Source organism: Pogona vitticeps, chromosome 2, assembly GCF_051106095.1.
Source record: "Pogona vitticeps strain Pit_001003342236 chromosome 2, PviZW2.1, whole genome shotgun sequence".
NCBI classification, from domain to species: Eukaryota; Metazoa; Chordata; class Lepidosauria; order Squamata; family Agamidae; genus Pogona; species Pogona vitticeps.
In genome coordinates this window covers 138,063,587-138,081,221 of record NC_135784.1, presented here as the reverse complement: position 1 = coordinate 138,081,221, position 17,635 = coordinate 138,063,587, and the positions used below count along the sequence as shown (strand labels likewise).

The window sequence follows — 17,635 nt, the reverse complement described above, 5'->3', positions numbered from 1 at the left end:
GCCTAACTGGATCTGAGAGAGCAAGGGAACTGGCCTGAGGCAGTTAGAAAATCCACCTCTCTGGAAGGCACAGGATGATTATTTGAAACAACTGAAGCTTAAAAAAATTATCTATTTTGGTTTCTAGGCACGAACTCTGTCATAGGAAGATGTTAGCATGCAGCTATGGCTCGCTTTTGGGGTATTACACTGTCCCCCCCCCCCCAGCACTTCCTGAAAGGACTTTTGATGTCCCCTGCCAGGCCATGATTCATGCACCATATCCTCTTTTATCCTGACTGCGCAATTTATTTCTGTGGTTAACATGCATCCATGCTCTTTCATTCTGGGACACTCCAGGCTCTTCACACTTGTATCCCAAGTCTTTCTGTCTGAGCCAAAGTTTCTTTGCGTCCCTCTTCCTGGCATTCTTTCCGCATCCATCCTGGTCCTCATTTATTCCCTTTGGTTTCCCGATTTCATTGCTTCAACTCCCTACCGCCAACCCTTCCAACTTCTATTTCTAACTGCTTTAACCTTTCCTATGCCCATCTTTCATCCTCAGCTGAAGTTTACAACTACTTCCAGATCTCGGCTCTGCTTCAGAAGTTGTTTCCAAAACAAAACCCATTTCTGCTTGATTCTCACCTGTCTTTTTAGTGTTTCTGGTCTGGCACTAAATATTTTCTCATGAGCCTCCATGATCTGTGTGCTGTTTTGAAATCCTCCTATCATTTCCCTATATAAATGGCTAATTCTGGACATAGCAAAATACCTCTTTTTCTTTTTTAAGCAGAGTCCTACATGCAAAGAACAATGGCTAAATTCAACCAAACCAGATGCCAATCTGTTCTTTTGGATTTAATTTTTAAATGTGTGCAACAGTTTCCTAACAGCTTCCCTCACAACATGTACTAGGGGAAAAATTTTTTTTTAAAGGGCATATGAAACTTAATAATGGTCTGTGAGCTTAGAATAGCTCTTGCTTCATCCAAGTCACTCATGTAAGAGTTAACAAGTTAATGTAGAGCAGCACCAATGCTTTCTCATTAAAAGGGTGTTCTTTTTAAAAGAACTTCAAGTGGATACATGCAAAACCTTGCTTGACAAATGGCAGAAAACACCCAGTCTTAATAAAGAGCACATTTAATGAACTTACACGCATATTCGGGTTTTGAAAAACAAAACAAGCAAAGAAAAAGCAGAACCTTACATTTGTTTTCTGCTACAGCCATATATAGATCATGCAACACTCTAAAGCTATCCTCTACCTCTGAACAACCTGAACTGGGGCTGGCCCAGCCCTTGCCTATTTTCATGTGGCATTCAGTCTCATCTGCAAAGTTCTCTGAAGGCTATCAACTTAGACATTGGAAAGAATGACCTATCCCACCGCTGCAATCCAGCTGGCATAAGAGAAAGCAGGGAGAGAAAGAGAGGGGGAAGAGGAAAACATATAAAGTGGGCCAACATCTTTTGGTGTCTGGCTTCACCTGTTGCTTCAGACCCACTGCCGGCACCTGGCCCACCAACTTGTCATTCCTGAGGGTATGCAGCTTTTAATATGAAAATGGTTTCCCACCTCAGACTTTCACAAATTGTGGTTTGGTAACAGCTTAGACTTGAACTACTCAGACTGCATGGCATTCCACTGAAGTCTATGGGACATACAGTCCCTCCTGCTCCTGGACATGATCCAGGAAATACCCACGCTTAGGGGAACATTGAAATCAAGCGTGCTTATTTGGAAATGAGTTTCACATTGTTCAAAAAGGAGCTTACTCCTAAGCAAACACACAGAAGTTTTAAAGAATTAATATTTGTTGCAGATACTTCTACTACTTGCAACTTGCTTTTAAAATGCCAGCACCCCTGCCGCAGTTTTAAAAAATCATTTTGACAGACCGATGAGAAAAGGTCAGGAGTAAAGTGTGTGGAAATGTGCCTACAGGTCTTCAAATAATGCAGTGTCTTCTAGGTTGATGAAAAACAACAGCAAGGCCTAATGCTAATATTGCTGGGAGGAGCTGCTACTACATGGAATTAATAAAAACATTTCAGTGGCCAGAGCTGCCATTTTGTACTCCAATGTCATAGAATTCCTTCTCCCAGAGTACCCAACGGGTCTTTTTTTTTTTTTTTTAAATGTCTCACCAAGTTTGTACTTAAAATCAGATTTTTAAATCTGTAAGTATCCAAATAAATAATATCTGAAACTCATAGGATTAAAATGGATTCATTTCATTCAAGTTAACTATGATCCCCACTCTACCCCACCTGGCTTCTGCTCTGGATTTCAGTTAAAGGAAAATAAGAGCACAGAGTTAGACCCTGAATAAACTTTAGCAATGTAAGAGGAACAATCCACAACACTGTTGCTGGTGGCGGCGCATTTTCTCTCAGCCTGTCTCTTTGCCTTTCTAAAACTGCTACCCTTCACATACTTACCAAAATGTAAACCCGATTGAACTCAGTGGGACTTATCTCTGAGTAAATATGAATAGGATCAGGCAGCAAGAAACCAAAATAAAATAAGAGAACAATTGCACGGATGTGCTTTTTCTGGTGGGGATTTAACTGGCAGATTCCGTGGCTATGAAAAGTCTGGGTTGGGGGAGGGAACTCCCCAGAAATTGATCAACACAAATGTTTCAGTGAAGTAGAACAATGGTGTTTGTTCCCATCGAAACAGACATGGATAAAAAAATAGGAGGAGAAAGTCCAAAAGCAGCCATTCTTGAATTCCAACATGGAACAGATGGAAAGGACCAAAAATTAACCCAAGAAAGAAAGGAAAAAAAGCAGACGGGACATTTACTGGGGAAGAACATTGTGACAGATGCCATAGCTGTGTCATATATTATGACATGCTGATTTTGCCTTGGGAAACAGGATGGAAGAAAGAAAAGAACGCGAGGAAGCCTTGCTGTCTTCAATACATGGATACTTGCTTGGATACCGCAAAGCAAAATTAAAGGCAGCTTGGTAGGGGTAGAGCCAATAGCAGTGGAAACCCTTTGCACCCCACTGCTGGGAAGGAGCACTGATTGCTCAATTAACACCATGCAGGTGAAGAACAAAGCAAAGCAAGCCCGCAGCCAATTATAAACAGATGAGGCCTGGTCTTTGTATGTTGCCATAATGTATGACCCAGGAGTGGAAGCAGGGCAAGGATACATGGATATTGCACCTCAGTGCAAATTTTGAAGTCAGTTGTGCATTAATAATGGGGAGATACACAACTACAAACTGGATCCAGGCAGCAATGCAAAACTGAAGCCACATTTGCCTTTTTGCTTGTGTGTAGTAGGAGCTAAAAGTGGATTGGATGTGGCTGTAAAACCAGCTTTGGTTTCAAGACACTAATGTTGTCTTTAGTTTAGCACAGCCTGTATGTTTGTATCTGTGATCCCCATAACAGAGGGCTAGGGAATATGCAGCCCTGAAGAGTGAGGCCCTTATGAGCGACTCCGTGGTCATATCTCCATCACTGGAGCTTCTGCAGTCGAAATCCCAGAGAATCTGTGAAGCATGCACCACGTTTCCTAGCAGATTTCCCAGGATGCTACTGACAGTGGCCATCCTGTTATTTGCAGAAACAGCAGAGGTGCCACTTAAGGGATGCAGCCTAAGGAGCAGCCCACAGATGTCCCTCACTCCTACCACAATGTGTGCTCAAACCATACATTTATTTATTCTGTCTCTAAGTCCTCCCTGATCTTGCTGAGGAGGTTGTCTTTTCCTCACACACATCTCTTGTGAAAGGTCACACATGTGCCAGAGTGAAGAGGAAAGCTCAGTTTTGCCTGACAGTCAAAAAAGACAGTTTTCTCTTTGATTTCAGTTTAATCCTTCTTGTATTACTTTCCACGGTCCAGAAAGTTTAGGCACATAATGTCCGTGGCAATGATGTTCTTCTGCTAAAGCATGTGGCTACTCAATCAGAGCTGTGTTTTGATACAACAAAGGGTTGAAGGGGGAAGGAAAGTAAGTCCAAGTTTTACCACTATTGGATACTGATATATACATCTTAATTTTGACCAATATTAGTAAAAGCTACATGAAAATTATAATCTCTAGGTTGTCAGAGGGACAAAATCTTCCCTAGATAGAGAGATGCAGCAAGGCACCCACTCCAATCTCTTGCTCATATAAAAATCAGAATAATTATATTTATTTTGCATTTATTCTCTTTTGTGCTCCATACGCTTCTGGCAAATAAACCAATGCTCTGGAGCAGGTGCTGATAAATGCCCAGCATATGCCTGATCTTCTTGACCAGGTGGCAACATGATTGGCTACTACTCACGGCACTATGTGGATCGATTTTGGGACGTTCCATCGCGATGGTGATGCAGTTCAGGAAAATTATAACCAAGACAATATGATCAAACATCTTGTGACTGATGATTTTACTGCATATCATACGGAATCTAGGGGGAAGAGGAAGAGAAAACACAGAAAAGATTTCCAGTCACACAACCTATACATTGGGATTGCTGCCCCTTTTCCAAAACAGATGCTTATTACAATTCTCTTTCTGTCCCACACGAAGCTGGAACCCCAACTGGCACTAGCAGGAATCTCAACTAGACCATGTGCCTGTGTGTTTTTCATTAGAAGAAAACTGCAGCTATTATTAATTGTCTGGGATCAGAGGTTTCTTAACAGGCATGAGAGAGCCCTTTCAAGCTTCTGCTCCCCACAAAGGTCCTTCCAGTGAACTCAACCCTCTTGTTTTAAAAATCTTCTACTCTCAGAAACATTTACACTTGCCTTTTTTTTTAAAAAAAAAAAGTTGCCTTGCTATACCCTATTTATTCCCAAGCTCTATGCCATGAGAGCTGCTAGCATGCCATGGAAATTTAGCATCGATTGCTCAATTTTTTCCTCTCTTGATAACTCCAAACTGCCAACCATAGGGGAAGCTGCCGACTGCTTTTCTCTCCATGTTCCATCTCTCCACCCTGGCCACTTTCCCAGCATCCTCTGCTGGAGGCCAGTGATCCATTTGGCTATGGCGCCCTCTGCAAGGAGCGCAACAGGACTCTCCATGCCCTCCTGATGCAGAGAGGCAGCAGCACAATTTATTCTCAGAACCACCCACAGCGTCTCCGCTTGAGCTGCCAATGTGTGCTTGTTGCCTCTCAGTCAAAGGCATAAGCAGATTAGCCAATCTTGCAAAAGCTGTGGGACTGTGGTGGGAACGGGATCCTCTGAGAAAAGACCATTCCTTTCCTTTAAAAGAAAAAGAAGGGAAAAAATCTTCTGCATGAGGATGGTTTTACTTTTAATTTTAAGACAGGACTTCTAATCTATCAGGGCCTGAGAAATATTGGCTTTACACGATCTCACCCTAAGCCTCTTGATCCCAACACATTTCAAAACAAATGATAGTAATTTGAAGTTCCTCCAGAATTAAATCAAAAGGTTCCATGTTTATCCTACAATAAATATCTGCAAAAATAGGCAAGCATGTTCGTCAATATTCCACTCCAAAAAGTGTGCAAAAGGGATTAGGGCTTTGATTGTCTTTCTTGGCTTGAACAGCCTGATACTGCTAAGAGAACTGAAAGGGGAAAAAATACTATCTCTGTTTTGAGTGGTGGCTGTATGTTTACCCAAGAGTTACCGTTCATTGTCCTGGGTACCTGTATATTTTCCTGTGAGGGAAGAAACGCCAGATTTGGGAAGGGCAATCAAGATGAGGAAAATGTTGCCCGGAGAAAAGAGTTAACCCTCTCTCCTTTATGGTTATTGTCTCTGTATATCAACCCCCTCCACAGGATAGCTGGTCCTAAGTCCCCCCAATTTTGCATCTAGTTCAGCCCTTTGTTTCCAATTTAACCATGGCATTTCTTGAGAAAAGAGGATAACAAATAAGAAAAGTCTTACTAAATTTGTCACTGATCATAACCACTTTGATGGAAGCCCCACATGAAACAAACTAGGGGTGCCAGGAAAACATCATCATAAGGTCTAAGTGACTGTGAAGCATTTGGTAATATACTGATTTGCTGCAGCTGCTCAAGTGCAAGCATCCAGCAGTTTTCCATGGCGGCCAGGAGTTCCTATTCATAACATTCATTATGTGTGATGACATTTCTGGGATTCTTCTGTCATCACAGGAAAAAAGATAACACAGATTAATTTTGTATGGCCATATGTGTATTTCCATGGCCACATGGAGAAGTGCATTCCTTCTTCACTAGAAGAAGCTGCTTTATACTGAGTCAAACTGTTGATCTATCTTACTTAGTATTATCTCCAGTAATTGCTAGTAGTTCTTCAGGATCTTCGATAAGAGTCTTTCCCAAGCATTAGGAAATAACCCAGAGATGTTGGGGGTTGAACTTGAGATTTGCTTCTACAAATCCCCTTTTGCAAGAAACGCGTGGGCTTTACTGCCAAGCTATATAGTTCTTCTCTGATTCCATTCATCAAATGGAGTTCTGTCTAATTTTGTCTGTGGAATAGACCAGGAGATCTCCCAACCAGAAGGCACCCATTAAGAACTATGGGAAGTTCCTGCTCTGTTCCAGTATGTTTTGATGATAAACAACATGCATAGCTTTGCATAAAGAAATCCCATCTCATCATGGGATTGGTATTTCTTGTGGAGGCCCTTAAAAATGGGGAGTGTCCTGGCACAGAGAGGATGAAGTGGGGGAGCCCCAAACAAACCAAGGGTAGGATGAAGTCTTCTGCCAATGGAGAGGTACTTTGGAAGGAGCCATTTCCGCTTTCACTGCTACCACCTTCAAAATGTATGACTGAGAATAGTGTATAACTGTCAGAGAAAGAAATTTGTTTCACCTCTGCTACTGAATTTCTTAGTAGCTGGCTTATTTAACAAAACACAAATACAGTATAAATGCTTGCTGACTGGAAAGAAGGTGGTTATATAGATCAAATGCATCCGTTCCCCAGCCCCCTTGAGGTCCCCTGCATTCATCCACCCCCCAAATATATAGGTGGAGGAATGGATGTAGGCAGCCCTTGAATCTCTGTAGGTTGGCAACACACTCTTGATCTAGCCCAGTCCCATCTATTCTGCCTCCAGGATTTTTTTTGGGGGGGCAGAGAATCCATCTCTCATCAGCTACTACCACCTAGTGCTCTTGGGAAATGGAGGAACCTTCTCCAGGAACCTTCCATGGGCAGGGCAGATGCTCCACTAGTGAACGATGGTGTCTCTCCGAAGCTCTTACCTTGTTTCCCCGAAAATAACAAAGGGTCTTCTATTAATTTTTGATCCAAAAAAATGCATTAGGGCTTATTTTCAGGGGATGGTTTTATTTTTATTTTTTCATGTACAACCATCTACATTCATTCATGTCATCTTCTGGTTGCTGCGCAGTGGTGGAGGGGAAGGTTTCACTTCACTGGGGCTTATTTTTGGGGGGTAGGGCTTATATTACGAACATCCTGCAAAATCATACTAGGGTTTATTTTCAGGGTAGGTCTTATTTTCAGGGAAACAGGGTAGCTGTTGGTGCAGTTTGTAACTAAAGTGCAAAATGGAATGAAGGGATTTCAGAAGTGCTGTTGGGTGCAGCCCCTGCGAGCAGAAGTTCGAGTCTTTCCTCTGGCAGCCCCTTCCGGGCTTGTTTGCTTGGTTTTCTTGGCAACAGTTACTTTTACAAGAGCTCTATGACTGTCCCAGTCTATACTGTAATCTTTCCCCCACCACCCAGAGCACACAGTCCTGGAGACCTGCTTGCCACAATTCTCAAATTAATCAAGCGGATTTGCCTTACTTCGATTGAGGAGCAAAGATGTAGATCGACCAGGAATCTCTTTCTTTGCAACAGGCAGGGAGGCGTGCCCTTATCCAAGCCTTCATCCGTTCTTTCTTGCTCTTAAAGACAGAAAGAGAGGGAGAAAAAGAAACTCAGAACTTGCACAGTGAGAGGTTGATCAGTTCCTCGTGAGTGACTGCAATGCCCATTAAAAAAAGCACACACACAGGATCCAAAACCTGAAAAACAGACAGTGGAAGAATTCCTGATACCTGAAGGAAATCTTGCAGGTGTGCAAGCTGGAGTCCTTCTCCATATGTGACATCTTGGATGTAAAACAAGGAATAAAACAACGCATCTGGCTATGTGGAGCTGTTGCTCATGCTGTTGATCCAGGATGGATTAATAATGTCTAAAAGTAAAGGCAAGCTCCTCCACTTACAGAATCAGTGTAAAGAGGTAGGTGGCTAACAGGAACAGAGACTTGGAGAATTGTATTACAAAAGGATGCAATGCTATGCACAGTATCTGCTTAAAGACACCCTCCAACTGGGCAGTTGTACTTTAGAAGCAAAATCACTGGGAGTAAAATGCAGGCTAAGAAAGAATAAATACAACTGTTTATCTTATGTATTACCAAAACATAAAAATGACAATATTTTAGATCACAGAATAAATGAATACAGGATTTCTGGTTGGCTGGTTGCTTTTATGGCTGAAATATAGAGAGGTGTTTTATTTAACATACTGTATATTGTACATCAACTATTCTGAAGAACTACAACCGTATGTTTTACACATTCATAGGTGCAGTCATAGTAGCAACGTATCAGCCTAATCTAATTTACAGTTAATGTAAGTGTGTGTGTGTGTGTGTGTGTGTGTGTGTGTGTGTGTGTGTGTGTACGCGTGTGTGCAGCTATGTTGAAGTGATGAGAGAGAGCCTTGAACACCCTGTATGAAAGGTGGGACATATATACAGGCATGCACATGCACACACACACACACCCCATATAGATAGAATCAACCTGCTTGATCAATGACCGCAATGTGAGCACTGTGCCTTTTTTTACAGTTGTGTACAAAGGTATCCAAAATCTCCTTGCCTCAGTGCAAGCAAGGTAGTATTATCAGCATTCTCCATTTAAACAAGGGCAATTTAAACAAGGGCAATGCTTGCATAAGTAAAGTCTTACTCCAGTTGGGCTTTATACTCTGCCAGTGTCTAACAGGTTTCAGGCCTAACTATCTTCTGCATCTCAGTCACAATGCTCATGTTACAGATACTGTGGTGGCAGATTAAGCAGGGCAAACTCGTGTATCAATACTCTTGTGTCTCTACTGCTTGCCTCGGTGTAATGTGCGAACCAGACTAAATGTGGATATCAACAAGTCAACTCATGTCGTGGGGCAAACATAATGTGAGAAGGGTCTTTCATTATGTTTGCAGCAGGACAGGAAGGATGCCTTAGCATGCCATGAAGAAAATGGAGGCCAAGCAGTGGCTCCTCTCTGGCCTTGTGCCAGCTCTCCTGGAAAATGGAGCTACATCGAAGTGAGGAGTAGACACTGGATGGGATCAGTCAAGGGGGCCTGAACTTTCGGCCATTGCGTGGGTGGCACCGGAAGTAACTGCACTGTAGCAACTCCCACAGAACAAACATAACGGGAGAAAGGACTCTTGTGGACTTGGCACAGTAATCAAGCAGTGTTGAAAATATATCTCATACTGAACATTATTGCCAGATCCATCTTGGCAGGAAAGGTCATTTATATTTATGATACCCAGTTCCGAACCATGACCAGAAACCATGGGGTTTCAGTAGACTGAACAAAATTCAGTTTTGAATTTGCCAGTTCAAAAAGCCTAATCTTGATTTCATAGTCTACAAGGGATGTCTACATGGACAGTCATTGAGCAGAATGGTTCAATGCACTAGGAAAAAATGTCTTAATGAAACCATCAAACAAAACTGCAATTTGCTTGTTCTATTTACACGGGTCAGATCACAAACATGTAGAAACCACAGTCTGCTGGAAAGCAAATTAAGGCAAGTGAGACAAAACAAATCAGAGAAGTCCTCAAGGGGAGAAACGCAAACCTAAAGAGATGTCAAATAATTTGAGCATGTGAATATTAGCCATGAGCTGGAAAAATCCTCCCTTGTTTCATCTTTGAAATGTTTGACATCTCTGTTGATGCCTATTTATCCAGCCCTTTCTGGGTGTGCAGAGTATGAAAGAAATCATCCTGTTTGAAATTAAAAATGTAAATACATTTGCAGTTCCGATATTAGTATCAGGTGTGGGGCCAGGTTGAATGATGCCTTTCCCCAGATCCATCTTGCCCAACCCCTCATCACTGTTCCTGCCCCATATGTGTAGGCCCTAACTAATGGAACCTGTGTTTCTCTGTTCCAACCAGAAACTCCAAAAATGCAAAGAACTGCCTTGACTCTGAGTTTATTCCAAAGCAAGGATGCAGGACTGCATAGAAAATGATATTTATGTTTGATTTGTTCTTCCAATTAGCATTTCTTCAATGGATTTTGTTTTTCACATCATAATAAAAAAAAGTCCAGCTATTCAGAATAACCATTATTCACACTCCCTGAGAGGTCCTATTGAAGGCAAAAAAAATCAGTTTGGGAAGTGCCATAAAAATTGTAACTTCTGTGAGCAAAATAAGAGTTCCCATGAGGCATATTATTACTATGGCTTTATGGCACCACACAATTCTTTCAGGGTAAATGAACATTTTAATTTTAAATGTCTGTCATTATGAAGTGCTGGGCATGTGCAAAGGAAGCATAAAGACCTCTGTCTTGCAGAGGGGAGCACAGCTCACCTGTCACTTATCGGGGGTTGCCTATAGTTCTGGATATGCCTGCAAAATGCAATCATGGAAGAAATATACTTGTCTCCAGAGGGTGTTTGCCTCCCTGTTCTACTCTGGTGTGGCCTATGTATTTAGGATTTTACAGGTTAATACCTTCATTTTGAATTGTAGCTGGAAACACACTGGGCCCCTACGGCAACCTTTAGGCATTGGAGGAGTTGGTTGGACACATCAAGTCCCTGGGAACAACGTGGCAGCTATGTTTTCGGGACCAGCTGAAAAGGAAGCGTCATGTATAATGCGCTGTCACAGTAAAGTCTGGATGTTCCAAACCCATGGATAACTACAGCCAGAATATCTCTTTTGAGAATTGGGCCCAGTTGATATGTTAGCTGAAGTTGATGAAAGGCACTTCATGCCACTGATGCACGAATTAATTCATCCCTATGCAAATCTGGATCCACTACACCTGACCACTTCTGATATGAATCGCAAGGGCAGTGCAGTCCCACCCCAAATCAAGCAACTACCACCTTTATGGTTTAATGAACCATCTCCCTATAGTACCTGAAAATTTCTGCCCGAGCCAGTTAATTAAATCAAATGTGTAACTGATACAGTTCTATTTGACATTTGGAGTCATAGTTGATACCTTGCTTTTACAAACATTAGGAATTTTGTAAAAACAAACAAAAAATAATACAAACACACACACATACCCTGCCACCACCAAAAACCACCAGTCCAGAGCCATCCAGATTATTACAAACAAGAAAGTGGTATTGTCCTGCTGACCTGGCCATCTCAAACACTCCAGGAGTATAGCATAGAACCACTAAGTCTTCAGTACTTCTTAAACTAGGTTTTCTTGACAATCAAAAACTGGATCTGTCAGTGTAATTGAACAGAATAGGTGAAACTGGGAGAGGGAGGCAGGGACAGAATTTTCCTTCGTTACGAACTCTGCTTCTGAACCTCATTAGCCCTGATAGAAGAATGACACTGTAAAGAAATCACTTGGTGACAAACTGAACTCTTGAACAAGAACTGTACCTATCAAGCAAATTTAAATTTATTGTTGATCTTTACTTCTTTGTCCCGCAGTAAAATGTATTATTTGTTTCCCGATCAAATCCCAAATGAACCCTGAAAATAGAGCATCTAATCCTCAAATTCCAGTCAGACTGGCTTCATTAGGCAGGGTTATGTAAAGAGGTTATGTCCACTTGAAGTTTCAGCTAAAAGGCCTCCCGTGGGACATCTAGTAGTAGTCGTAAATTCGTCCAGATAATTTTAATCTGAATGGGTTCCAAAAACATCTACAATTCAGAGCATTACTTGGCATTTATCTTAAGGCTTTGTAGTTGAAATGAGAATGTGTCAGCAGCCTAGAATGCCCTTTCACATTCCTTTAGTTCAGTTTTAATGCTAGAGATATTTTGGGTTTGTGTAATTGTTTCAAGCCCATCATTCAAATGAGAGAATATACAGAGAGAACGGTGGGTGGTGATCCCACTTTCCACTCAATATTCCTTGGCTAAACATTTGCTTAGCTTCAGACCCTGCTGGGGGCAATCTGAGACAGTGAAATTAACACCTACTGTGTTTCGCCAAAAATAAGACAGGGTCTTATATTAATTTTTGCTCCAAAAACACATTAGGGCTTATTTTCAGGGGATGTTTTATTATTTTTTTTCATGTACAACCATCTTCGTTTATTCAAATACAGTCATGTCATCTTCTTCTAGTTGCTGCAAAGGATGGAGGGCGGGATTTCACTTAACTAGGGTTTATTTTGGGGTAAGGCTTTTATTACAAGCATCCTGAAAAATCCTACTAGGGCTTATTTTCAGGTTAGGTCTCATTTTCAGGGAAACAGGTTAGGTGCACGACTGTAAATCAAGAATATTGAGCTGTCCCAGAGGAAGACAGTCCACATTCAGATCCCAGATTTTGTACGGTATTTTTAAAATAGTCTTTCTAACTCAACTCATGCAGATCCTTTTTTCTGCAAAGGCCAGAGATACAAGCTTGCTTACAATCAGCTTGATTGCTTCTAAAGCTCACATTATGTTACAAGTGATGCCTCAATGATGTTATTCAAACCCTGACTACTTCAGAAGACACACCTGGTCGGAATGAATGAATAAATAAAGATGTGGAGGAAGAAAACTCTGTAACAAATACATTTGATAGTAAACACTGTGAGGAAAATCTGCACTGTTCTAAGGCGAGCAAAGGCTCTAATACTCCAGATGTGAATGTATATATCGAAGGGGAACACTGGATGGATCAAATGTGTTTCATTCTCTTTCATACCAATCTCTGTTTTACTTACAAAGGACACTGGGAAATTTCTTGGACTGGCAACTTCTAGCGTTATTAACGTACATTCAAGATTATTAAAGTGCACTGGCAGGAAGAGCAGTGCTCTCGAAACAGTTATCCAAGACATAAGGAGGATAGTGGGAAAGCAGACAGTTGGAGACACCTGACAGGAAAAAGTGATTGCCATTCTTTAATTTTCCAAAGTTAACCTGAAGCTCCAAAACAAGTCACAAATCTTTGTAAAACCAAATATTCAGAGTAATATGGGACCAGTCTCTCTTTTTTTAATGCAATAGTTTTAAGAGCTTAATGCCCAACTCCCATGGATTGTAATGGGTTGCAACAACAACAACTGGAGGAGGTTATACCAACAAATACATGCAACAGAACTGGAGCAAGCTTCTGAGCTTAAGAACTTCCAAGTAAATATTTTCATATGGACAAAGTTCCTTTTCTTTTTCTCTCATCTGTAATAGTTTCCCCTGCTGCTTCTACCGGAACGGCTGCCCATTACAAGATCATTTTAAAGTTCTGTTTGTGAGGACAGACATTAGGGGCTAAGGGTTCCAAAATGAGAATTGGTATTTCACTCAGCTGTAATTCTCAAGTATCTGAATCAAACCCTGGTGCTAACTCATCCTCCTTATCTATATGGGCAGCATTACTGCAGCTGAATAACATCAGCTGCAGTGTCATGGGGTTGTATACCTGCACATATTCAATGAGACACATGCCATCAATTGACACTAGTACCTTTTGATGGTTTACACCATACAAGCTGGAGGCTGTCTGTTAAGAAAATGAAGGGACAGAAATCAGATCTTAGAAACGGCAACAGGGAGAAATCAAGGACTGAACATTTTTGGGCCATGACAGCAATTTCATGAATGCATACGCCAAGTGGAGGAGGTAAGATCTGACTTTCTTCGGCAGTCTCAGTCTTAACAAAAAAAATTCTTCTCTACCTTTGGTGCTGGAATAATAAGGGAAGCTTCCAATGGTGGCCCTGGAGCCTTCCCTTGACATGCCAGCAACACCTTCAAAGAGGAACTTTTGTGGGGGAGGAAAACTGCAGCAGAGAGACAAAACATTAAATTTTACCTCTCCACACACCCATGGCTGCTCAGGCCTCAATTCCTAGGTACCCAACTAAAAATAGGTTAAACTGCATGTCTAGCTAGTCCACAACACTCCAATCCTCCTCTCAAGTCAACACTCTCAAGGAGAAGGGAAAAAAAAACAAGTGTTTTTAAAAATACTAGGCTACCAAATTGGAGTTCACTGGCAAATCTGACACAAGTTCTTCAAGACTCTGTTGTAACTGACCCTGGTTAATTCACTAGAAAGACTAATTATCTCACATTGTACAAGTGGAACTCCAGCCTGAAATGAGTAGGTTTGTCAGAAGACTCTCTTTACTTCTGTGTATCGACATCTTTGCCTTCTGTATTTGGGCACTACATTTATGAAATACTTCCTCCCATGTGCATATGGCCTGTCTGTCTACCTCTCTGTCTCTCTCCACACACACACACACACACAGACACACGAATATTTCCACTGACTCATTCATGCATCATGAAGTAGGGTTCTTGCCCACAAACCTCCCAGTCAATTTCCTGGTTGTTAAGGAGCCATAGGACTTGCTATATTTGCAGCAATATTCCTACACAGCTACTCTTCTAGAATTTGTTCCTAATTGGTGGAGATGTTCCTGTCATGTTTTTGTACCTGCACTGCAGAGAGGAGACAACAGTCTCCAGAGTCCTTGCATGCCCCTTCAGGAGCCAAGGCTGTACGAGGAAGGAAGTCTGCAGGTTTTTATTTGATTAGTCACCTCTTGTATCTTCTAGGTGCCCAGGGGCCTTGTTCCTTCTTAATAGATGCCCTGTGTAATCTCTCTAACTGTACTTGATGGAGCTAAAGCTGGAAATGCCTGCCAGCATGCACCTCACTTCTTGGTAATAAGCCTCTATATATTGTTATGCATTCTTCAACTGTACTGTAATTTGCATAAGCCTGACTGTAAAGTCCCAGTTCAAAATATAAGGACTTGCTGGAAAGTTAAAATACAGGACAATAATAGTCCCCCCCCCCCACTAATCAGGTCAAACTAATGATGATTCTTCTCTTGCTTCTACTAGTATCCACTGCTTTTAACCAGTGTTTGCTAATTAGGTTCTCCTTGATCCAACTTTAATTAGACTAAAGCCTCTTCCTGTTGAAAAGATACACAAAGACTACTATGTGTTTACTAATAGGGAGCCCTACTCGGTTACACGGCTGCTTATGAAGAAAAAGAGCTGAAATGATATGTTTCCAGTTTATGGCTTCATCATCTTTGTTCTTTTAACACTTAGATTTAAGAAGTTAGGTTCTGTCCCATGAATGCATCTCAGTTGCTATGGGCTTTGTGTCTTCTCTCAGCTACATGCTTTGAATCCTGGATCCAAATGACTACAAGATACAGTATGTGTCGTCCAGCTGATGCTTACTTAGTATATACACATTGGAGCGATGCTTAGCATTTAAATACACAAGAATGAAAACCCTCCAGTCTTCCACCTAAAAACAGAAAGTGATCCAATCCGAGTGAAGGGACTGGAGGTACTAGGTTCTACTCACCAAGTTGCCTTCATCATCCATATCATCACACTCAGGAACTGGATCTTCTAAATGAAGCTGCTGTACCAGGACCCTGGAGGTTGTTTTGCCATTACAGTCTTGCCGCTCGGATGCAGAACTGCGGCTACTGTGTATGCTACCGGTCCGGTAAAGAGAAGGCACCTGCAAGGTATCTTGGAAGTCAAAGGAGCCTTTGGTCTCCAATGACTCCATGCGGTGAGGTATAGAGCCATTAATGCTCCCAGTCCGGCTGGACTGCTCTTCATCAGAGCTTTCTCCTTCTTCCGAACTCTGCTTCCCATCCCCCGAGAGAAGCGACTTGCGTTCTCCACTTTGGTGGCGGCGTTTCAAGCTGGGAGCCCGCCCAATGCTGTTCCAGCTCGACCTGCGGCTGTTCCAGCTGCTTCCTGCACTCCAGGGACTGTGTGGAGAGCTCCGGGCACTCATCTGAGATGAAATGGACAAAGACATGAAGAAAACTCAACTGAGGATTGCCACAAAAGTAGCCATCTTGGACCTGCGCTTGATTAGCACAGTTTCAAGACTTCAAATGGGTGATATTAGCTTAAAAGGCAAGAGGAGAGGTTAGGTCTTTCTTCCACACTGACATCAATGGAAATGACTACAAAGGCAAGACATAGAGAGCAAGATACAACTCACATACCGGGGATTTGAGATCATATGCATGAGGATCCATGGAGACACTACTAGCTCTCCGGGAATCGTAGCCCTGAGCTGCTTCTCCACAGTTGGCACTTTTTGGCATGGACATAGGTGTAGCAGCTGTGTGAATGATGACTGGAGGAGTCAAACTCTTCTTTAGCTCTGGGTGATCACAAAGAGCCATCACTGCGAAAAACAAGGTATATTTAGATCATATCTTATAGGCAGAGACACATGAATCTAGGTAGCCAGCACACCTGCTGTCTTTGCTCCAAGCTTCTGTTCTAGTGGAGCTTCTCCTTCTCATCCCTCCCTTCCTTCTAAAAGGATTGTTGCACATTTCTATGTGTAAGAGTACAGGTGTTCTCATTTATCTCTGCATGCCTTTTCTTGTGTACACACAAGCAATAAAGAGCAACACTCTGTTTATCTATGTCCCACTTAGAGATGCCAGCAAGGCTAGTCCCCTTCTCTCTCAAATAGGTACTGTAATGGCACTCTTAACCATAAACATTAGGCAGGGAAATGGACCACGATCATGTACCACAATATAAGCCTTTTCCCTTACATTATCATTCGGGAGGTGACTAACCCAAGTATCATTTTGCCGTCAGCTGACAACCCATGAGTCATACTGTATTTTTTTTTACAGCTTGAAAATCCTCCTTAAAGGCATCATTGCCTCTCCAGCAAAGGAGGATATTTCTCCTCAACATATTGTCTTCCCTAATTGTCTCTAATTTCCTTGAACCATATATTACCTCAAGAACTAAACATTAAAGGAAAACAATATCTGTTGCTCAAAAACACAACACACTGCTAAACTGAAAAAACACTTATACTTGATGGAGTATCAGTTGCACTCAACGTTGTCACTTACAGGCTGGGTTTGAAAAGTTATTCTTAAATCCACAGTCTTCTTCCAGATTATGAGGGAAAAGCTCTCCCTCTGAATCAGACTTTGTAGCATCACCCTAGATCAAAACAAAATGCTTCAGCAAGCTGGGTAAAAGAGTGAAAGTTAGCTCTGAAAATTCACTTTCTAATTGACTTCTAAATAAAAGGACTCTTTTTCCACCAATAAGATAGCTAACGTTCCACTGAAATTGTTACCACAATGGGACACCACCTTCCACAAAATGAAGCATGCACATATTTATACCACATCAGTTTCTCCAGGCATTACCCTTGCAAAAAGGGCAGAGAGAGGCTGTACATGATTCAGAAGCAACTAAAAGACAAGTGAGGCAGAAACAGACAATTTAACCCTTCCTGCTAGAATCTCAGATTGAAGCACAGTTAAACTTTGCACTGGCCAAATATGAAGAGATTCTCTCCTTTGTGTACTTTTCCAGATCTTTGAAGCTACTGGCGATGCAAGACTGGGAGTTGCCATTAAAAAGTAACTTTTCTAAGCTCTACTCCTAACACATCTAAATTCCCAGGTGTGCATATATAT

General features: G+C 41.8%; 1 protein-coding gene across 13 annotated transcripts in view; it reads right to left on the bottom strand.

The window, feature by feature from the left end:
* Positions 1 to 17,635, bottom strand: part of CACNA1G (calcium voltage-gated channel subunit alpha1 G) — a 208,665-nt gene that overhangs the window by 89,373 nt on the left and 101,657 nt on the right. For all 13 annotated transcript variants that reach the window (XM_078384211.1, XM_078384216.1, XM_078384217.1 and 10 more), the window contains 5 exons: positions 17,057 to 17,150; positions 16,178 to 16,362; positions 15,514 to 15,960; positions 7,740 to 7,840; positions 4,289 to 4,412 (listed from right to left, as the gene is read on the bottom strand). In XM_078384211.1, the coding sequence (XP_078240337.1) occupies positions 4,289 to 4,412; positions 7,740 to 7,840; positions 15,514 to 15,960; positions 16,178 to 16,362; positions 17,057 to 17,150 (951 nt within the window). The remainder of the gene's footprint in view (positions 1 to 4,288; positions 4,413 to 7,739; positions 7,841 to 15,513; positions 15,961 to 16,177; positions 16,363 to 17,056; positions 17,151 to 17,635) is intronic.